The following is a 23,900-nucleotide window of genomic DNA, read 5'->3' as shown; positions in this document are numbered from 1 at the left end:
GTTCAAAGGCTTTAGACAAAACCATGATACCATTTTTAGTCCAATTCTTGACTATGGTTGTACCCCCTAGTAGAACTTAGCTTCCTAGAGATTCTCTGAAATAGAATTTGGACAATGAAGTGAAAAAGTTCTGCACCTCTGATTTAAGGAATCTGGTTAGGGAAAAAACAGAAGCTAGAGCAAATGAAAAGACCTCCGCTTATCAGTTTAGGAAACAAATCAGAACTATATGAGTAGCAAGAAGCAACAGTGTCATCCTAGAAGCAGAAGCAATGAAAGAGAAACCTCTTTAGAAACCAGAAACCCATCACTTAATGGGTACAAAATGTCTGGATGTGTTTATCTACGCAATTAATTTATTTGGCATCTTTATGGTTTTTTGAGGGTGCAAAATGCTTCACCTACATCTCCAGTACCATGCAAAGCTCAGGTAAATTCTATACTTTTGCAAAAAGCATCAGTACTCACAAGACTAGGTTCAAAGTTTGGATGTTTCTGAAATATAAGTTTATAAAGTACTTAAAAGTAAGAAAGAAACAAGGAGTTGTACAAATATCTTGCTTGATTTGAAACTCAAATATACAGACAATTATTAGACAAATCCATTGCAGAGTCCAACCTGTTCAAACTCTTCTACAGCAATAATGGCTACAGAAAAAAAAACCCTTTATACTTTCTGTACATATTCAACAAAGTCACACACAAAAACATCTTGAGGGAGGGGGAAGTAACAGGTGCATGTGGCACAGCAAGGAGTAGTGGTATGGAAAAAAGGACAGCAAGTGCTTTGGGGGAGAGAAAAGGGGGTTCTGAGAAAGTTCGGTATGTTGGATAGACATGCAAAGAAAGCGGGAAAGGAGCAGCAGAGGTGAGCAAGTCTTAGGTCAGTACTAACCAGAGTGGCAACCATTTGAAATATGGTCATGAGGTGTTTTCTCTGTGGCAAGCATCTTTTGTCAATTAGACTAGCATCTCACCCCGCTTCTCATTTCTATACTGCTCAGTCAGATCTCGTACTAACAGTATTCCACATTTTAAATGGCTTTATACTTAAAATTTATTTAAAGCTTTTATATGCCATCTGGTACTAGTCCCTGGACAGCTTACTGAAGTATAGTGCCGCTCCTCTTCAGAATATGTTGTTTCGCTCTGTTCTGCTAGCACACATCATGGGTTACTAACCATAAATGCAATTTTTGCTGTCCTCTGGCCTGAGTCTTCAGTTACATGAAAAGTTTACCATGCATTTGCATTTTAAACAAACATCACACCACTATCTGGAGGTATAAGAAGAGATTGCCATGTAAAAAGCAGCTGCTTTGCGGACAAGCAACATTCTTCAATAGCATTTGATCTTCAGGTTAAGGGAGAGATCGGTAAATCATGCTCTGTGAGCTAATTTGGAAACCTTTCATTACACTGGAATGTGAGAAAGATTATGAAAATGTACTGGGAAAGCATTATAGATAGTCAGATAAGTCAACATTAATCGTTTTAATTCCATGATCTCCATATCAAAATATATTTTAAAGGGCAGGGCCAAGCCATTTTTTCACATTTAAAACACACTCTGAATAAATATCAAAAGTGTCAAGTTCATATACACATGTTGTTATGCACAAGTAATTAAAAATAAGCAGCCTCCAGTACATGCAGACCCCTCTACTGAACACAACAACCCTGGAAGAAATAGGGCTATAGAGCTTATTTTCCAGAGTATCAGAATGCCAAAACAGATATAGTACCAGGTTGGATCCAAATTTACTTATACTAAGAGTAGATCTGTTGAAATGAATGGGATTGAGATAGTCACAATTAATTTAATTGAAATCAAGGAGACTACTCTATTTTTTAACCTTGCTACTACTAATACACCTCCAACACACACCCATCCCTTTTAAGAATTAAACCTGAAACTGTCATAAAGCCAGGACTTATTTGCTATCTCTTTGGACCAATCTTTCAATAGATATGTTCAATTTGACATATTCTAATATTTAGTCATAACTGAACAAGCAACTTTGGTGTACTTAGGGAACAATTAAGTTTTTGAAACCACCTTCAGCATTTTTGGATTCTGTCCTAAGTTTGGCTAATGCTAAGAAACCACGTAACAACCACCTGTTTCAAGATAATCTGAACTTAATGCACGGGAGTGTCTAACATCAAGCTAGCTTTTGGTTCCATCATTGTTCAGATTTCAGAATATCACATTTATAAAATAAAATACCAGAATGGGTATCAACTACTATATTTGTAGGTGCTACAACCCATTTGTATCTTTCTGAAATCTCAAATATACTTTAGGCCATTCCCACAGCTATCTAAAGAACATAGTTTTTTCTGCATCTCCAGAGAACACTAGAGAACTAATTATCAACATTTAGGAAATTATCAGACATTTAAAATGCCAATCATCGTCAAGATTTACAACTGAGTGCTCAAATCCAGAACTACAATCACAATCAACTACTCAGAAATCACACTGATTTCAATAGAATTTTAATTCTAAGTAAATTTACCTAGAATTACTCAGTTAAATGTTTCACTTGTATCTTGGATCTACTAGTTGCTGTCTAAGGCATTGTGATAAACTATTTTGTATTATAAGGGAAAGATATTTAGGGAATCTTAACAAGGTGAAAGGGCAGGTTATTACTTTTAGTTTTGCAGTCAATATGACTGGGTGAAGGGGGATGATTTAGTGCTTAATTCATAACTTTGCCTTTGAGTATCAGCCACCTTTCTCCGTCAGCACATATATGAGAACAAGGCAAGGCAAGGCTCTTATTTATGTTTATTCGTTACCAGTTCTTATTAAAAGGTTATTTCTCAAGAAAGGATTTTGTATGGTTATTTCTCAAGAAAGGATTTTGCTCATTAACTGTTTGGCTCATCAGTAATTAACCAAAATTAAACCATTTTCATTCCATCTTGGGCTAAAGGGCTCCTCACCCAGGGGGCTTTCAAAGAAAGCATTTATTGCACCAGTTCCCTGCTTCATTCACAGGATTTATTTAAAACCTTTGATGGGAGGAGAAATCCAGATGATGAGAGCCTCCCTCTATAACGCTACTTACTGTGCTATCCTGTAACTTATTTGGCCTTCCTTCTTATGCAGAAAATCTGTTAAGGAGAGAGAGAACAGTATGCCAGTGCTTTAGGACTGACAGTCTGGCAACAGCAGTCCTCCTAGAAGTGCTCACATACTTACTCCCCTAGGGCAAGAACACCAGTGGGCACCAGGGTCACATGCTGCCTTGTTTTTCTCACCACGCATAGGAATCAGTGTCCATACTAAGGGACCCTACATTCAAGAAAACACTGGAGTTTCTGGCCTGGTGTGAACTTCTCCAGTTCCCTCAGGATATACAGAAGCTTTATGGGAGCCATAAAGCTGTTCTCAATTTTATCATGGAGGTAGGTAAGGGCAGGATTCAAACAAACGCAAGGGTGGGTTGTCATCATGGGTGAGTTATTGTGCCATGCAAACTGGGTCCACTTCACTGATGGGGCTTGTTTTCTTCAAATTGCAGCAAAGGACCCTTCCTGGCAAAAGCTCCCTCATTGCTTTCAATAGGCGCTCAGGCTACTTGGAGGAGCGGCAGTGCCCAGAGGGGCTGCCCACCATCCCTTTGTGAAAGGTAGCCTTTTGTGCACTGCCTAAGCCAAAGGTGGGAGTCCCTTCCCCTGCCACTACCCATGGAAAGCAAGCTCTTGTGCCAGGAAGGAGCTGTTTTTCCACAAACTGAAACCTCTTTTAGGCAAGGTTCTGCTCTTCCACTGTTTTTCCCGTTTTCCATGAGAAAGCAACTCCCGACCTGGGGGCTCAGGAAGGTGCACCCTACCCTCCTGCTTTAAAGGTTCTCAGAGTTTACTGGAAAATGGGGCTGTGCTGAAATTCCAGAGCAAGCTGGAATTGGCTCACAATTACAGCTGTCAGAAAGAGAAGGCTCCTGCAACCCTAGAGAGCCCTCTGAAATGCCACCTGGAAGAACAAGGGGCAGGGTGGGAGCAAAGTATCCACAATGAGCTCAATCATCTTGTCAGGCTCATTGTGGGTACGTCACAAAAACAACCAACCCACAACAAATGATTCCCATGGGGATGATGTTGTGATGTCCAAACAAAGCCACTGTTAAAACATCAATTTTAATCTACATAGATTGATATGCTACCATTGCTAACATTCTAACTAAAGCTAATTTTGTCAAAGACAAAATGTACCCTTTGTCTCCAGTAGTGGAAAGACTTGAATTGGTGGATGGGTAGAAGCATACCTGCAGCATAAAGAGGGGCCCACATGTTTTTCACCTAAAACATATGAAAGGAGAAGTGCATGCATGGAAAATTAGAAACACAAAAAGTAAAGAGTCATCTGCAATTGCTCAGGCATGCCATTAAGATTTCTTGACTTTAGTACCTTTTGAAAGTGTCTAAAAATATCTACACAATTCATTTTTCAAAATCACATGATGAATGTACCTCAAGTGCTAAACCACTGCATTAAAAAACCAACGTGTGTCTTCCTCGTGCTCAACAGCTTTCAAAAGACCGAGGAAGCTGAAGACAGTCGAAGAGGCGGATCAGCCTGCAGCCAGCTACATGAATTAGTAAGATTCATGGAATAGAACGTCCCATTAGATGTGTTCATGGCTGTTCATTACTTGAGATATTCTGTACAGAAGAAGCCGTATCCAAACCAAGCAACGTGCCAAGATAAGACTGTTCTCTAGGATCCAGTATTTGCTCAGGCCTGACGGGGTGTACTATGTTCGCAGGCTGGGGAGTAAGAGTATATTTTTCTAGAAATGCCAAATCTGCTGCTTGTTGATAATCTGTTGGAGGGGCCTGTGGAGGAAGAATGTTATGCGGGGAGGCTGTAACAGGAGGTGAATGCTGTACCAGATCAGACTGCGCTTCACGCGTTCGAACAGGTATCAGCGTTACCGGCACACACGTGTCCGGGGATACATTCTGCAGCATCGGTTTGCTCTCGGCTTGGTAAGGCTTGGTCTGTTCCATGAATGGCTTGGAGTCACTTTGAAAAGCCTTGTCGTCAGGCGTATACTGGGCTGGCAAAGAAATGCTTTTCTCCTCCGACACCGGGCTTAGTGATTCTTCCGTCGACTTTCCTCCATGCACATGGTCAGTGTGATATTTCAGCTTGTCCTTTCGTTTAAATGTTGCATTGCAGTATTGACAGTTAAAAGGGCGAGCGTCTGAATGAATAACCATGTGTTTAGTTAACGTCTTCTTAATTCGGAAGGACTGGTTACAAATTTGACATTTGTATGGCTTCTCACCTGCATTGGAAAGTCAGTATCAAGTAAGTAAACATGTCACAGATTCCCAATAATACAGATTGTTTCATTGTTACATGTAAAATTACTTTGCCAAATAATTTGTATAGAACACAGAGTGTCTGGCAAATATTTGAGCAAGACACACACACACACACACACACACACACACACTTTAACATTTATAATCATTCTTTAAAAAAACATTGTAATATATGTGTAATGCCAGCACTAAGGAAACTCATTTTTGAAGTAAAACAAAAAGCAGAAAAACCCATAGGCAAGCTACCTGCATCATTAGTTTCCCCAAAACTCCAACAAATTGACTTTGAAAATCAATGTTGTTGATAACCCACTTTTTTACATAAACACACAGAGCAACCTTTAAATACATAAACTTTTCTGGTGAAGAATAAAATGTGGAGACATTTCTAATGGCATGGTTCCGTTCTGCAGGACCTGTGCCACTGCAGACCACAGATAAGAGGGATGCATGGCCTGAAGACCATGCATTTTAAAACTACCCTCTCAGAATTAATTTTCTAGAACACACAGTTTTCCTAAGTGCTAGCTTTCCACATGACATATGGAGAAATACCTAAATGTGCGAATACTCCTCTGCAGTCTAAACTACCTTTCCACATGCTACAGTACGGTACGTGACACAAGAATGTGACACTGCACTGATACTGTAGGAAAGTTATAGAGAAACTAGGAAGCAAGTAAAATTTGATCATCTGAAATAGATCTGGGCTCTTTCCTACTACTATTATGGATCAGAATATCAAACACTACAAAGCTGCTTATCTAGTAATTTAAGACTCTTTACCTGAATGTGTCCTAAAATGCATTTCCAAACTTGATTTTCCCTTAAAAACTTTCTTGCAGACTTCACATTGATGAAACGTTGCTTTGTATCTTCAAAGGAAAACAAGAGAACAGACTTGTTTTAGAAAATCCCAACCAAGAATATGTCCAACATTTACATGAACAATGTTTACATGAAATCACAGGTTAAACCATTCAATTCTTCCAGTTTTTATGCTCTGTGGAAATGAACTAGTTCATTGATCAAGTTCATGTAAATAAACTAGATCAAAGTTTATGAACCTTTTCAGTCCCTTCTTCACAAAAGCAGACAAATTTATAGACAGTCAAAAGGTTCAGTTATATTTCCTGTGCAAAAGTATTTTTGTTAAATTACTCAACATGTATTCAGTAGTGTGCCAATGCTAGGATGTCTTCACCCAGCTGCTTTGGGAATGTTCACTGTCACTAAGATGATTATCACCAAACTTACTTATTTTCTGCATTTCATTTCCCTCTTACATCAATGTTTAAAATTCCCTCTCTTCAGCACAAAGTCCAGCTACATGTGTATTTACACCTGCCAATCTAACACTTTCATGCATCTGATTAAGTAGATTCTAATTCACAAAAAATGAATCCATAATATGTCATGTTATGTTAGTCATGAAGTCGTGCCTAACCCATCACGACCCCAAGGACAACATTCTTCCTGGCTCTCGTGTCCTCTACCATCCCCCGGAGTCCACCTAAGCTCACACCGATTGCTTCAGTGACTCCATCTAGCCACCTCATCCTCTGCCGTCCCCTTCTTCTTTTGCCGTCAATTGTTTCCAGCATTAATCCATAATAAAGATTCCACAAAACCTTAGCTTTTCTGATCTAGTGCAATAGCTAACATGGATAGTCAAACCATACAGAAAGGACTTTTGAAAATATCTTTAAAGCATGTTCCCACAGAAGCTTTTAAAGAAATATGCACACAACTCCAGTCCAAATCGCTTTGGAGACATTGGTTCAAATTACCCTGGGATTAGCACAATCAAAAAAGCAGAAGTTAAAGCAACTTTACCCTGTGCACTTGCCTCTGACATCTTGGGGTAAAGCCAATTACTGCTGATTTTTCTTTTTATGTTTTATTGCAAAAGAGTGTGTTACTGTATGCTGTTTCAGGGGCAGCTTTTGGCAAAGAAGTAGCATATACATTTCAGCATAAAACACACAGAGACACAGACAGACAGACAGACAAAATCCAAGATCAGGATCTAGGATGTGTGTGTGTGTGTGTTTTGTTGTAGTTGTTTTCCTTTGTTTTTGTTTTTAAACTAATTTGCAGTCTTTGTGGCTGCTTTGAAGATCAGGAAACTATGCTAAGAGACATTGGCCTTTTCTCCCACATAGTTTGCTGATCTGAAATGCCCCCAACTTAAAGGCCTGAAGGAGGATTCAATTCAGACACATGTGATACTGTGGCTGAGTATCTTTCTCAAAATCTGGTGCGTAAGCGGAGGGGGAAGAAGTATGCTGGCACAGGGCTCCTTTGCAGTCTGATGTCATTTTCTGAATCAGACCAAGGTCGTTTTACTTGAACCAGCCCATATTGTAGGACTAGCATATGCAATCTTTGCTTTCAGTTAAGAGTACATTTTAGAATTAAAACAAAACTTACTTTTGCCACACCTTTTCTCCCAGATGAACACTTTTGTAATGAACAGTGAGGTGGTCCCGTCGGCCAAAACATTTTCCACACTCCTCGCACTGATGGGCCTTTTCACCTAAAGAGAACCAGCACCACAATCTGAATTAGTCCTAATTTAAAACAAAAACAAACAGGAAAACTAAAAGCACCCAAACAAGGAAAATCAAAGGTCTGTCAAAAAATTACAAATAGTCATAGCTACAATTATAGCTAGTTTAAAACCTAGTTTCTGCGCTCCTGCCCAGCCATCCCCAGCATGTGAAAGAGAAGCAGGAACAGAATGAACCCAATGCTCAGTGCAGCTCATGCAACACTACACCTTGGTTCTATATTATGTCTGAATGAGTGTTTATAGCAAGACACATTTAAATATGTTCTGCATTTTTCAAATCACTTATTTTGTAGAAAAGGAGCTGTTCTGTTTTGATCCAAGAGGAAGATTAATTTTCAAGACACCTCTTTTCCTGTTACACTTTTTCTCTTTTGTTGGTACCACTTTTGGTGGTATAGGTCTTTATATCTGTACAATACTATCGCTTAATTTTATGGTTAGAGGTGAAAACAGATTGGAGCATTCTCCTTTCTTTAAGCAGGCCACTATGTTATGTGCTATACATGTTAGGTACATAAAGAAAAACAGCATAACAATGGTTAGAGAAGCGGACAGGATATCTGGGTTCTAGTGCTTACTCAGCTCCCTGGGTGAAACTCCCTGGGTGACTTTGGGACAGTCACTCATTCACAGGCTAACCTACATCACGTGGTTGTTGTGAGGATAAAATGGGGAGGAAGATAATGTAGACCACCTTGAGGAAAAATTATGGCGTATAAATGCAAAACTAAATGACAAACACATATTTGCCTTAACGATGCACAAAATGGCTGTGTTCCTGAACTCTTTGAGAAAGCAACATCAAACACCATTGCCTACCTGAGTGTATCTTTTTGTGCTTTGTCAGATGGTCATGACGAATAAACGTCTTTCCACACTCTTCACATTCATACCTCTTATCATCATGGTGGACTCGCAGGTGAAGCCTGTAATCAATAAGCGCCCAACATTAGTTCTGGGAAAAGTCTGTTAACCTGAAGCCTGAACTCAGTCTGCCATCAGATAGCACGCTCTGTGATTTATCAATAGTTCAGCATGCCATGGGATAAGATGCTAAACTGCTCCCTCACACAAAGACTAAGAATCATTGGGGTCCTACTGATTTGCATATTGTTTTTTAACAGCAGAGCTTAGCTTAATGTTTTCAGTCAGAATACTTTGGAATTTGGGGTGGAGAGAGGAGTAGATCATATGATACAGTTCCAGGCTGCAATCTTACACCCATGGAACTCAGCAATTCATTTCTTGGTAGACATGAATAGTATTGTGTAATTAGTAGCTCATTTTTACTAGCAACTGACAGTAAGGAAGTTCTTAATTTCTTTTAGCAGCATTTTTGATCATTGCTATTAGCTGCCCTGAGCCTTTTTAAATAAAAAGTGTGATATAGATATATGCATAAAATTGGCAACGGCAGCATAACAATGTAGGTCCTGTTACCTGTATGAACTCCCATGACGAAAACTCTGGCCACAAATACTACACAGATGAGGCTTCTCTCCACTATGGATTCGCAAGTGCTCTTTCAAAGTTGTTCTGGAGGACAAAAGTTGAATTATACAGTGACAATGCTTTCTAGTCTTTTTACTGTTCCAGGTTGATTCATACAGCTGAAGTCCCACAAAGACAGGGAATAAAACAGAGGCTGCTCATCAAAAAGATCACTGGAAAGGCAAGTCTCCAGCTGGAATACCACAAGGCTGGAACCTGGCAAGCATAGCCTGTCTTCCTGGGTATCTGAAGAGGTAACGCCTGCATGGCTTCAGTTACAGGGCAGTATAGAAATGAAACATTGTTGTTGTTGTTGTTGTTGTTAATAACAGACTGCTGTGCTCTCCAGCAAACTCAGTCTACCATGCCAGAGTTTTTAAAATGACAACCACCAGAATGCAGTAGCTGCCTTGAGCAATATTTAGTGAAAAGCAGCAAAACAAATTTAACTCCCCCATTACATAATAAAAGTCATTACTTAATTTAATACCACTATCTCAACCCAGTTCAGTCCCCTAGCAATCACTAAGCACTGATTTGGTTCTCTCCACAAATTAGGCTAAGCAGTGTCCTTCACTTAAAGGATGCCCCAGGAGCAGTGCCTTCTCCATAAAACCAATGTAGAGCAACTTGCAACAAAACGCTGCAGCGAGAACTGCCTCTGGTCTTGTGCCTTTTTGGCTATTCAGCACACCTTGGGGTTCTCCTGGTCTTGCTGATATAGCCTCGTTTGTGCATGGATGGTGCCACTTCGGCTACATAAAAGGGGCTCAAAGAATGAGTTCACCGTTAGGATATATAGGACCTCTGCCATTCCGTTATTCAAAGGAGGGCAGCTCAAGGATACCCCTGGGCAAAGGCTGCCTGTTCCCTTCCCTGGTTACAGCTACCGTCCTTTGGGCCTCTCCTCATCTATACAGCCTTATCCTGGGCTTCTTGATTAAAACCTCAGTGTTCTTTCCTTATGCAGACAAAAGAGCACAAGAAGATGGTATCATTAGGTTTGTGGGAGTCCCAAGGATTGCAAGCATACCCCCCGCCCCCCCAAAAAAAGCCTTGTAAGGCAATAAACACAAAAGCAACCCACTTGGGCAAAGAAGGCTGACTGGCTATGCATCCGTGTGCATGCTTACAGGTAGGGAGTTGGGATGGAGTGGAGTATCCTGGAAGAGGGCATGGCTGCCCATCTGGCACCCCCAACAGGACTGTTCCACATTTGTTGCAAGCCCTGTTCATACTAAAATGAGATGGAATTCTGGAAATACCAGACCAACCGTCTTGCATTTATTATATAAGTATTCTTAAGCTATTGCACATACATACAATTAGTCATTTACAGAAAATCCTGCATGTATTCGGTCACATACGTTTTATCACCGACCTTTCTCTAACTGATTTTCCACAAATAAAGCAAGTCCATTTTCTTTTCCCTCCATGAGTGCATTCAATATGGCGCTTCAGATTCCCAGTGTCATTAAACTGACGACCACAAATGTCACATGGAAAAGGTCCTGAGAAGAGTCAGGAATACACATTACAATTTTTTTCTAACTTGAACTGGGTTTGGTCATAACCAAGCACATTATTTTAGAGCACAAGAGTACAAAGCTAAAAACATTCACTTGTTTTAAAGTCTTTTGAAACAGATAGTGCAATTTCTGTATTTGGGTTGGCAAGCACTGCCCTCTGCTGGTCATTGTTTTTCACTTGCTAAATTCCTAGCGGATGAGGCAAAATCTGTTTCCCTGCACAGCACGTGACACAGATGATCCACTATGAGATCTCTTGCTGTTATCTGATGTTTGTAAGACCAACTGCAATGCATGTGTGCATGAGTGAGCACTAATGTGGATGCAGTCCAGTAAGTCCCCAACTTACGGCAACCCTATGAATGAAAGGCCCCCAAAATGCCCCATCCCTGACATTCCTGTTTAGCCATTATAAATTCAAAGTGTCTTCCTTTATGGAATCAATCCATCTCTTATTGATCTTCCTTTTCTTCTTCTGCCCTCAACTTTCCCTAGCATGATTGTCTGCTCCATGATATGCCCAAAGTATGACAGCTTTGGTGTTGTTCTTTCTCTTCCGGGGAAAGTTCTAGCTTTCTGTTCGCACTTTCTTCAGAAGTCATTTCCACTCATTGCGTCCTTCTGCCAGTAATACAGTATCATCTGCATCTCTCAAATTATTGATGTACCTTCTACCAATTTTCACTCCTTCCTTTGATCCTAATCCAGCTTTCCTTATGTTCTTTGTACAGATTGAACAGATGGGGAGATAACATTCAACCTTGTCTGATGCCTTTGCCTTTGGGAAACCATTCCATTTCTCCCCATTCTGTCCCAAGAATAGCTATCCACGTACTATGCTGGGTACTCTATCTGCTCTGGGTGCTTTGCTCCTTCCAAGTGCTTTCAGAGCAGCTTTCAATTTTCAGAAAAAAACACACACACCCAGTAAGCTGTGAGATATAGAAAGCCTAGACTATAACCAGATCAGCTGACGTCTCCAACCACCTGTTTCTCTTACAGCATGTATATAAGTTAGGGGTGTGCATGGCCCTCCAGATGTTTTGGCTTACAACTCCCATCATCCATCACCATAGGCTTTTTGGGACAGAAGTGATGGGGGCCAGAACATCTGGAGGGCCCCAACTTTCCCACACCTGTACTAAAACATTATTGACATTATTAAAATGTCATATTTTCTTGTTCTGAGCCATTTCTTAAACACAATCCTGAAGATGACTTACATGTTGGCAACTCACTGTAGCCAATTTAACAAATATATATAGAAGAAAACAGGTTTACATTTAATATCAACATACCTAGATGGAACTTTTCTTGATGCTTCAGTCTCGCAAAGCGGGATTTAAAGTACTCTTCACAATAGGTACACTTGAAAGGCTTATCCTGGGTGTGAAGGATCATGTGTTCTTCCAGATGAGGCCTCCGTGTGAAAGATTTATTGCAAATCTGAAGTGACAAAACAGCCAGCCAACCATTACCTATAAATTCCCACTGGAATCTGCCAATTGCAGCCTTCAGCTTCTTGGAGGCAGGCAGGATATCAAGAAATAGAGAGTGATTTGGCAATATTAGTACTCAGGTAAGCAGCTTTACAGGTAAGCATGCTCAACCATTAAGATACTACCTTTTAGGGATGTTTGGTCATTTTGCTATAAGAAGCAGAGGTGGCTGCATGGAAGGAAAAGCAGACTGAATGGGGGAGACACTTGACCTCATCTCTGAGAGATGCAAGTAGGCTTCTTGGGTGATTGATATGCAAACAGAAATGGATCTGGCTAAACGGGAGGCCAACAGAGGCACAGAATGAATGGCCCTCTTAAAACAAACATACATACAACATACATTCCACGTAGAGGGAGCTCAAATGGCAACATGCTTTTTAGTAGATGAAAACTGCCTTGTGAAAGTCTCCACATGCCACGAAAAACATTAGATCACCATCCATTCAAGTGCTACAGCATGCACAGAGGAGTTGTAGTGGCAGTAAGGATGAACAACATAACCAAATCTCCAGCCTTTTCCCAATCACACAGTGAATGCCACTCCTGGACTCCATTTCTACTGGAAAAGTGAAATAGGAAAGCCAAGCTACAGGTTCAGTGCAAGAAAGAACAGTTATTAGGACAGGAAATGAAGCAGGAAAAGGAAAACATTAAAGAGACTGTAAGATGGGCCTCTGCCCAGCCAGAACTGAACAGCAGATCAAGGACTCCTGAATAAGGATACTGAAATTTCTTTGTTAAGTCCCATCAATCATGTCCTTCTGCACATGCCATGGATTTCGGTCAGCTACCCTGTGCAGGAAGTCCACACTGTGACTCTGTCCAGCTGGAGTCAGAAATTATTATAATGAATTTGCAGACTGCTAACACACAAGAATGGATAAAAAACCAAATGAAACCTTTTCCATCCTGGGAAAAGTTTGCCAGATCTGTGATTTGTAGAAAATCTAAATCCTTTGGAAACCCCTGAAGCATATTTCATCAGGAAAACAATATGGGGTATCTTGTCCGATACTGTTACTTAAGAGAACAATCAAGTTTAACAACCAGATGGACTAAGTGGGTTATGGGATATTGATCTTCACAACTGGACAGAGTTTTTTGACAAATTTGACAAACTTTTCTCCCACAACACCTCCCCTTTCCTCATTATCTGCCACAGACAGACATGATTAACTATGTGCCTAGCCTCAGTGTTGACTTTAAATGCTTGTTATCTTTAGCCATGTATATACAGTTGTAATTCCCCTGATGTGTGATTTTAATTCATTTCAACTATAATATGGCAAATAGTTGCTTTCAAGGGTCTTACTGTTGGTTCTTTTTCTCACCTTTTGGTTTTCCAAAGCATTCAGAATTCAATGTTCTGCACATGTAAAATATGCATCCTTGGACATTAAAGCATACGTTGTAGGACACGGTATATCCACGAGTACATATAACAGAACACAGGACTACCCTTTTGAGATTCGGTGATACGGTTTGTGTACTTCAGGATCACTTACCCAAAAGGCTGATCAAATTTTCTGAAGACACAATCCAATTTATGCTAAGAACAAGCTTCACATTTGGTTTACACTGCCTTTCAAAGCTGAGAAGGAACCAAGGGCAAAAAGCAAAAGGCTTTCAGCCATGCTCTGAGATTTCCGAAGTTCCTCTCCCATTGCAGCTCCGTGTGCCTCATTATTATGCATTCCAGAAAGTCATGGAACCTTTTGGAGCTGTTTCCAATGTAATATGAGAAGCTGCATTTCAAAAGAAAAATCCAGGCAGCCCCACTGTTTGCAACTCGGTTCCCTCAATCTGAGGCACAGTATTCAAAACATCAAAGAACCAAACTGTTAATATTTTTCCCAGTGAAATCAAAACCATGCTTACATCACATTTCCAGCCTTCACTCTTTTTCTTCTTGATGGAGAGAAATTCCTGCCCATTTTCAGGATGGAATCTAGGAGTGGAGAAGGAGTTTCAGTAAGAAACTATTTATTCAGGAAATAGAAAGTATATAATCAGTTTGAGCTGATTATATAAACACTTCTTGGTTTATATTTTGGTTTCTGTCATTCTTCACATAACATATATTGAAACTGCAGTACACGTGTGTCTTCCAAATTCACAGCAACAATGCAGCTGTCAAATATTGAATACAATTTCCTTCCTTTCCTTAAACCTGGGATGAAGAACATTTGGTTCTCCAAATTTTCCTGAATAACAACTTCCATCAACCTTACCCAGCATAGTCAATGGTGAAGGCTGATGGGAGTTGCAGCCCAAAACACTGGAAGGTCCACCTGGTTCCACACACACCCTTTTTTGAAGTTTTTTTAAAAGCACCTTGTATGTGTGACTTCTTCATGTGTTACCATGTACAAGTGGTGTGAAAGAAGGCACACAACAAGTGAGTGCATCAACTGGCTTGCGGGGTGTTAGCACTCTCAATCCCATGGAAGCACAACAAGTTTTTCACAAGTGGGGGTCCTTCCAGATAGTTATTTATTTATACACATATTTATAGGCTTCCTATAACTTCCGAGGCTTTCCTAGGTGGCTTACAGTACATAAACATATTAAAACAAAATAAAAAGTTGGACCACAGATATGTTGGACCATAACTCCTATCATGCCCAGTGAAGCATTTTATGAATAATCTTCCATCTCAATGCATTCTGTATTGCTTCACACTGAAAAGCAATCACATTTTCACACTTGGTAATCACCGTGGGTCAAGTTCTATTGATACTTGCCTCTTTACATGCTTTATCAAGGTTTTTTTGGCAGCATGCAGCTTGTTACAGAATGGACATTTGTGTTCCTTTTTATGGAATTCAATCTCATTGTTGTGATTCTTTCTATGTACAGTTAAGTTAGATTTGGTCGAATAGTGCTGATGACAGATATCACATTCAAAAGGCTTTTCACCAGTGTGCACACGAGCGTGGCTCTCAAATTTCCCTACAAAAGAAACCGGTTGCATTAAATTCTTCAATAACCAGCTGGCAGACAGTATTGCTAACATCCACTATAACAGTGATGGTAAACCTTTTAGAGACCGAGTGCCCAAAATGCAACCAAAAACCCTCTTATTTAACGCAAAGTGCCAACACTGTAATAAAACCTGAAAACTGAGGTTTTAGTTTAGAACAAACAACTTACAGCCAGGCCAAGCAAAAAATATATATCCTTGGCAGTGCACTGACCAGCCATGTGAAAGCTCGGAGAAGTCACAGCTAAGGAGTCGTGGCTCGTGACATCACCTGGCACCACTACACCTTTCCAAGCATGCACACGACCGCTATGTGAGCTGTTATCCGATGCTTGGCTGCTGGGGTGATGCTGGGGCAACTTGGCTTGCGTGCTGACAGAGAGGGCTCTGTGTGCCCCTGTGGCACGCTTGCCATAGGTTCGCCATCACTGCACTATAAGTTACAATCCTGAGGGCACTCTCAGACATTGAGTTTGTAGCATTTATGCAATGAATTGGAAGCTAGTGGTTATCCTTCAAGGAAAACTTTCCATTTTAAGAGGATTCCTTTCTGCAGCTGGGAAACTGGACTCTCGCTTCCCGCCTGACACCTTCCAGTTCTGTTGGACCACAGCTCCCAACATGGCCAGGCATGATAGATGTAGTCCAACATATGGGAGTAGGTCAGGGAAGAGTGTACAGGTATCCAAGTGATGTTTGCAACTTCACTGCCCTCCCCACTGGATCAGCCTTCCCAGAGGGGACATGCCATGTAAAACATGTAGTAACACACAAATCTTCACCTCTAGCAGCCAATCTTCAATCCTTGCCTTCGAACCAGTTGGACTGGCTGCTGGGGGTGGAATTAGTGAGATGCTTCTCCAGACTGCATACTCATATTACAATCAGTTTCAGCTCCTTGGCTGAGCTTGTCTCAACAGGCTGCTCATTCACACTCTCATGCCCTGGAACATCCTGCATTCAACAGGTAAACTCAGACAGGCTATCTCCGCTACACCATCTAACACAATGCTCTTAAATCCATCCCGACTGTGGCACCCACGTTTTATTTTGTTTTAACCCTTAGTAAAGGCCTGGTTCAGCTGGTTGACATGCAGAGCCACTGATGCAGTCCCATCCTGGGTGGGCCATGGAAAGGACAGGTATTGTGTATTGGAAATGAAGATGTGAACATGAAGCCTTCACAGCGTCAGTGACTGCAGCAGCCCTTTTGGGAGTTGCCGTAATTACATTCAGCATCTAAGTGACTGGCATGCCGCCACATTGCAGTTCATGCAACTGGTACTTTCATGTGATTCCAGCTGAATGGCAGGTTGTCTCCACAGGCAAGCATCTGAATCAGGCCTCAGTCTGACACCCTCTTTCTCACTCTGAAAGATGGTGGTTAATGCCACTAGGAAAGTCAACCTACCAGCATCAGGACTAAAGATTTAGAGAATGCTCAAATACTAACCTATCTGCATTCAAACTTCTAACAGAAACATTCCCATTTTTTCCAAAGATGACATAAGCTCTTCAGAGCCACAACAGCAAGTCCCGGGAAGGCAGCCATGCTTTGGATAATGCAAGCATGCAGACTTGGTCAAATATTATCTTCACATGCCTTTCAAAATGAAGGTCTTCAAGAGACAATATGGTTTAACCCCAAGTTACTGCAAAATACTGCTACTGAAAATTAGGCAACTGTATCAGAACTTCTGTACAACATCTTTTTAGTATACAAGAGCTTGTAAGGTTTTAATTTTAATATGTCTCTGGATGTGACATGCTGCAAGTTGCAGAAGTTTTCTCTGGGTAAGCACAGAAGGGGATTATATCTTACAAGTGTCAGTTACATACTTTGCTTAATACCACTAATAAACCTGTATGTTGAAATATTCATCTCCACACAGGACATGGACATTCTCAAGAAGAGTACAAATGTTTTGTTGAGCCCCCGAAAACAGCCAAGAGGCAAAGTATAACTTTGAGTTTGATTTCCATCTAAACATTTAGATTATGTATTAGCATGTTGTATTTTATGGTTTTAATTGTTGCAAAATTATCATTATGATTATTATTATTTCAACTTATATTCTGCTATACTAATCTGAAGACTCTCTAAGTAGATTACAATATTACATAATAACAATATTACATAACAACAATAATAAAAATACAATAAAACAGAGAACTACGCAGCCAAGGTGAGATATCGATAAGTTAAAACAGATTAAAGCTAAAAACAGTATAAATAACATCCAAATATAAAATCAATTGTTAAAATGTCTGGAGGACTGTTTTTGCTTGACACCGAAAAAATTGTAAAGATGGTGCCAGGCCAACTGCTTCCGGAAGGCCATTCCATAAATGGGGTGCAGCCACTGACAAGGCCCCTCCTCTATTTCCTATTCCCTTTACCTCCTTAAGGAATTGCTTTCTCAGAAGGGCCTCCTCACCAGATCTTAGGGATTGGGTAGGTATAGATGGGAGCAGGAGGTCCCGAGGGAACTTCAGCAATTGAGCATTATAGTCTAAGAAATATAGAAGTCAAATAAGTAAAGACGCGAAGAAACAATGAAGCGAAGAAAAAATTGTTCCCTCTTACCTGCTCGATCAAAGGTTTTATCACATTTAGGACACTGCAAACATTTTTTGTTACTGTTCTGAATAATGACTGGAATATACGTGGAAAGACTGCCTTCGGATATATTTTCTGTCAGGTCACTAGGCTCCTGGCTGTCTTTATCATGCTCTTTTTCACTTTGCTCTTCAGACTCTGTATCTTCGTCCGTGTCCTCCTCCTGCCTCTCTTCATCAGTGTTATAGTCACTCCTGCTGTCTTCAGACTCATTGTTAAACTCACTGTTCTCCTTACTGGGACTGACTTTATCTAAATTGCTATCAGACACATCTCCACTTTCATTGTCACTCTGATCAAACTTAGCTGGGCACCTGCGATTTCGCATTGATCTTCTGGTAGAGATCTCTGGCCTCTCAACCATTTTTAGCCCATGCTCTTTTTCCCAAGAGGATTTGTGTGCTTTGGATAAGTGATTTTCTAAGGATTTCTTGTAACAGAAGTTGCGACTGCACAAAGTGCACTGGTGATTGCTTGCTACTTTAGGAGTTAGTTCACTGCAGGTTTCTACCTGTGATAGGTTCCCAGTTCTGTCTTCTGATTGCAAACTGGAAACATTTTCACTATTTAGCAGTTTAACAGCATCAATAATATCTAAAAACTTGGCTGCCTCTAAGATTAAAGGGATTTCATTTTTATACACAAACAGCTCTGAAGTGTACAGAAACTCAAGCAGATGACAGAAAACTGAATGAGTTACATGATCCAAGGTAACAACATTAGTATTTGGATTTTTGCTCAGGTAAGCATGGAAGTAACTACTCCCAACAGCAACTACGACTTTGTGGGCACTGAATTCTTTTCCATCAACAATTATGAGCAGATCGCAAAACGACGATCGCTTCTGTCGGTCATCATTTAAGTATTTGAGCAGATTTCTGTGGTACTGAAGAGAACTTAAAAGCTTTCTTTGATCTGGTGATGGAGGAAGTTCTTTGAAACAAACAACCTTGTCTGTTGTTGCTGCTCCTACAGAATCAACACTAGTTTTCTGCACAGAGCCCGCTACAGGAAGTTCATCTGGAGATTCCCTTTGATGACCACAATGTGTTTTGTCATTTAGATTTGCAGTCAGCTTTCTCCTTTTCTTCATTGCAATTGCGCCACTTTAAAATCAGGAACTTCATATGTAAGCCAAGGTCTTTCAAATGGACAACTGTTTCAGTAAAACGTGAAGGTAAGACCTGCAAAAACAGTAAATGTTTGTTGTTGTTTTGCTCGAAACCTAATTGCTTGTAATTTATTAACAAGACATGACCTACTTGCCAACAGTGAATGTGGTTTGCACATATTCATATTTATTAACTTACTCAAAACAGGTATTCCTCTATTCTGGAGACTATAGTGTAATGTTGGACTAGGATCCAGGAAATGTGGGTTCTAGTCCCCACTCAGCCACAAAGCTCACTAGGTGACTGGGCCAGTCAGAGACTGTCAGGCTGGCCTACCTCTCAGGACTTGTAAGGATAAAACAGAGGAATAAGAGGATCCTGTAAGTTGCCTTGAGTTCTTTGAAGAAAAAAAGGTGGAATATAAATACAATAAATACATCTAAAAATAGTTATGCATGCAGCATTCACAAAGTTGTTTTTAAGCAATTATTTTTTAACATGAAAGTGTTAGAGTAGAAGAATGTTGTGCAAGTGTATAAATATTTTATATAAAATATTTTATATTTTTAAATACAGTATATTTCAGATACGAACTACAAAGTATGGAAAAATCTGTATGTGCATACAGAGGAAAGCATGTGGAAAGATATAGTTAGAATTGTTATTTAGCAAATAGGACTGAGTTTTCTATATGTGTCGGAGGTTTGGCATCCTTTGCTAGCTCAAATGTAAAAGTAATTTTCATTTTTCTGCCACATACTGAAGCATAACTAGGCAAACACACATATACAGAGTAAAATCCACCTCCATGGTAGCAGAGGTCCTTTCGCATGCTGATACTTTTTCCCTCTCTCTACTATCTGCACACCTTTATACTGGCTGTAAAGCTGCTCCAAAGTGTTTCCTAGCACTCCAGAGGGGACTGTAGGGGGAACTGCTCCCCAACACCACTGGATACAACTCATACCTACAAAATTTTTGCCATGGGTGCACCGTATACAGACAAACACACAATGATCTGCTCTAATTATGCAATCTCAAGGGCAGAATCAAGCAGAGAGAAATAAAATAGGAGCATGTCAAATCAAGCCTAGTAACACAAGCTTTGGCAATCAAGCAGTTAGTGCTGCCCTATGATGGCAATGCTAAACTCATTTACTAAAACCTAAGCTCCACATCTCAGTTTCAAGTCAAGGAATCTAAGTAGGCTACAGCTCCAAGTTAACAGGTTTTACTCCCAAATAAGCATTGTTTGGACTTCAGCCTTAGTTCCAGGTGAACATGTTTATGATCTGGCTACTAAGTCCTTTAGATGCCAGTGAAAACTTTCATCTAAAAGTTAAGCTTGCCCCCAGACTAAACAGATGTGGCTTAATTTTAACATCCTAAGGGAGGTAGGAATAATTTCCTCATCCACTGTCGCATGAGCTCAGTGTCTCATTTAAACCAGGTCAGTGAAGTACCCACCCAAATGACAGGCATCCCTCACTTATGTACCAGAACTGCAACAACAAACAAGACAACATGGTTTTTACAAGACACCAGGTGAGTGCACAAGCAAGCTCTCCTTGCTTCCCAAGCATCCGGCTTAAGAGCTTGGCTACACATGCAAGAGAAGGAGATGAGATTGAAGTAGTCACGTGCAGAGGACCATACCACTGCAGCCAAAGGGTTGAATTTCTCAAGGCTCTCCTAGGTTCTAAATATCCAGCTTGACACAACTTCAGCCACAAAGAGCTAGACTGGGACCGCTCCCCCCAATTTGCCAATGGCATATTTATAGGGAACTTAGTCTACATGAAAAAGCATTTAAAGGTTGTATTTCCATCTGTGCTCTGAAAGGGGTTGTTCCACCTTAGGTTTTCACCATGTCATTAACTACTACATTCTGCTGTACGTGGCATGTTAGAACTCAGGACTAAACAAAACACCTATTGTAAAGGATTGCTTAATACTACTTTTATTTTGAAGGGAAAGCAGCCAATTAGATGAGAGAAGCAATCAAAGGGTAAACAGCAATTGCTTCTCTTCTCCCTGGGAAAGAACAGCAAGGCAGGGTTTCCTCAGTCAGGAAGCTACTCATACCAAGTCCCATTCCCTGTGGCAGCACCTCCTTGGAGCACTGTCATTTCTTGGGATAGACAAATGCCCATGGCTTCTCCCTCCTGTATCCTGTCCATCCTCTCTGGACACCTCAGCAAGGTTGATTAGCCCTATAATTCCACACAGAAAGAGAGGCACCCAGTAGGTACCTCTGCTCACTCACCTGCTCTTTCTAGGCAGTGCAACATCATACTTTTCCTCCATGGTGGGGATTGGGCCCCAACAAGCCCAGTCCTTCACACCACCCAATGAAAGAAGGAGGGTGAGTAAAATAAAGGTGGCAGCAGCTCCTCAAAGGCTTGATCACACTTCTCTTGTTCAAGGTCCCTTCACCACACCACCCAGTGATAAAAAGCAGGCAGACAGGCAAAGGGTGGGTAAGCAGTCCATCACTTCCTTCCACTTTTCTTGGCCACTAAGTCCAATGTTTCCTGTTGTATCACCTAAACAGGCAGCAGATAAAACTGGAGGAGACAGATGAACCACAGGAGAGAGCAGCAGTCATCAGTTCCTTCTGAGAAAAGAAGGCTGAGGAAGCAGCTGCTGAATCCTTTTCCTGGTCCAGCAGGGACAATTTGGTTCACTGGGCAGAATTCCCACCACTGCTGCTGACAAGGAGAATGCAGGTGAGCAGCTCAGGTGGTTTTTCCCTCAAAAACTAACTCTCTGTGCTGCATTACCCAGAGTGAGGGGAAGTAGTGATGAGAGAGGCAGCTGTTCCTGGTCCATCTCTCTTTCAGCAACACCCTGCCACAGTGCCTCAGGGAGCTGAACAAAAGGGAGGAGGAAAGAGCAGGAGCTGCCTGCTGTGGCTTCCCAGCAAGCCCCTGGAAACATGCGACTCCAGAGAAAGAAGATGAAGCTGCAGCAATAACCACCTCCATCAGACTGCTCTACTTTTCTGTCTCCCAGCAGGAAAAGACTGGGAAAGTCACTGCTGCTGCTTTCTCTGATTGTTCACTTGGCAGTTCCCTCTGCCACCTGCTAGCAAATCCTAGCCTTGTAAGGACTGGGATTCATCAGCCAGGCGAAGGGACCCTGAAGCCTGCTCCATGGAAGAGCTGTCACTGTGTCTGCCTGCTCCGTCTCGTGTGGGCTCACTCTCTCACTCTGGGCTGCACGAGAAGCGGGTCCACCTGCCATACTGACACTCAGGGGGACAGCGTAAGGAAACACAGAGTGAGAATACGAGGCGACTGTTCTTCCAGCGACCAGCACTCTCCACTCCCCCATCCCTGAGGCAGGACAGGACCGCAGGCCCAACCCTCCCTGCCACGGCGCCCGGGGGTCAGGTCAGGAAATGTGGCTGCAGCTGCTCTTCCTTGCACGCTTCCCCATCCCAGGACTCAGAGGAGGGGTCAAGGCTGGGGGGATTTCCAGGGGGCTTCCTTGCTAGGGAGCCCCCCTCCCCTCTTGCAGCCTCTGATGCAGGGCAGGGCAAAGCAGGAGCGCTTGCTGATGGCTTCTCGTCACAAGCTTCCCCTCCCGATGCAAAAGCGGCAACATTAAAGAAACCTTTTTTCTCGTCCCACGGATCCTGTGTGAGCAGACCCTTGAGGCTCCAGTGCGTCCAACACGTGGACTAGGCGGCCGCGTTCACACGTGATTAAGGAGGAGACCCTGACAACCCACGCGCGGAGCGAGGCGCCAGCAGTAACCCCCCGAAAGGAAGCGACCGCGAGCGCACCCCGATCCCGCTGTTCCCCGCGCCCCCCATCCCGCCGTGGGCAGGCAAGACCCGGGCCGCGCCCCTCGGAAACCCCCTTGAAAAGCCCAGCCTGGAAAGGGGGAGGAGCCTCTTGTCCTCCCCCCCCCCCCCCCGGGGGGGGGGCAAAACCCGGGCCCCCCCCCCCGGAAACCCCCCTGAAAAGCCCGCGCGGGAAAGGGGGGGGGGCCCCTTCCCCCCCCCCCCCCCCCCGGAGGGGAGCGACTAACGGCTAACTGCACGCGGAGAGACACACACCTCTTTGCCCATTCGCCGCCGCCGTTCTGAGAAGGGCCTCAACCCTCAGCCAGCCCCCCTCCGCGGTCCCCACACCGCCGCCCCCACCCGCCACTCTCCTCCCCACCCCCTCACACACCCCTTTCCTCGCCATCACTTCCGGGTTCCGGCGAAGGCTTCCGGGAGGTCGCGCGACGTGTTTACCCTTCACAGGCACCCGCACGTGCATGGAAAAAGGGGCAGGGCTAAGAGAGCGAAGGAGCAAGCGAGTGGCAGGAGGGCGTGGCGGCGGCGGGAGCCCAGCTCGATGGAGCTAGAGGAACACGTCCGGTTCCCAGTAGACATTGAGGGGCTGTCCACGCAACGAGACGGGCCCTCGCTGTGGAGAGTTTGGGGGGTGGGGCAGCAAGTTCGCTTCAGGTCAAAGGAGCACGCAGCGCGCCGAGCGCTCCACGCAACCGCTGCTTCCGGTTGTGATGCGGCTCTTAGTTTTTCCGAAAGCACTCGGAGCAGATGGAGTTCAAGAGCAGAACTTGGACAGCGATTGTTAGGACAGAATGTGGAGAAACGGAATGGTTTCGCAAAGGCATCAGGCAATAATGTATGTTATTTCCCTGTCTGTTCAATCTGCATGCAGAACATATGCTCAAAAAGTGGGTTAGGATCAGAGGTTTGGCAGATTGGCAGAAATACAGCA

General features: G+C 42.4%; 1 protein-coding gene across 3 annotated transcripts; it reads right to left on the bottom strand.

Annotated features, from left to right (window-relative positions):
- Positions 1–1,479: 1,479 nt before the first annotated feature.
- Positions 1,480–23,320, bottom strand: ZBTB41 (zinc finger and BTB domain containing 41). 3 transcript variants are annotated; one of them, XR_006414941.1, is made up of 12 exons: positions 21,425–22,882; positions 18,014–19,230; positions 15,188–15,395; positions 14,322–14,391; positions 12,240–12,387; positions 10,794–10,923; positions 9,362–9,457; positions 8,741–8,847; positions 7,780–7,885; positions 6,133–6,221; positions 4,486–5,306; positions 1,480–4,314 (listed from the first exon to the last, which is right to left on the bottom strand). XR_006414941.1 is itself a non-coding variant. In XM_044432367.1 (12 exons), exons 3-12 carry the CDS (start codon positions 19,137–19,139, stop codon positions 4,651–4,653), a joined length of 2,736 nt encoding a protein of 911 aa, XP_044288302.1. In that variant the 5' UTR covers positions 19,140–19,230; positions 21,425–21,725; positions 23,225–23,251; the 3' UTR covers positions 1,480–4,650. The 3 variants fall into 3 exon arrangements, 2 of the variants coding, with proteins under 2 accessions (XP_044288302.1, XP_044288305.1); XM_044432367.1 differs by adding an exon at positions 23,225–23,251 and having other exon boundaries at positions 1,480–5,306; positions 21,425–21,725; XM_044432370.1 differs by lacking the exon at positions 21,425–22,882 and adding an exon at positions 23,225–23,320 and having other exon boundaries at positions 1,480–5,306.
- Between the last annotated feature and the right edge of the window lie 580 nt (positions 23,321–23,900).

The sequence above is a fragment of the Varanus komodoensis genome, unplaced genomic scaffold (genome assembly GCF_004798865.1).
Source record: "Varanus komodoensis strain SLA01 unplaced genomic scaffold, ASM479886v1 scaffold24, whole genome shotgun sequence".
NCBI classification, from domain to species: domain Eukaryota; kingdom Metazoa; phylum Chordata; class Lepidosauria; order Squamata; family Varanidae; genus Varanus; species Varanus komodoensis.
This window is presented reverse-complemented; position numbering and strand designations above follow the sequence as displayed.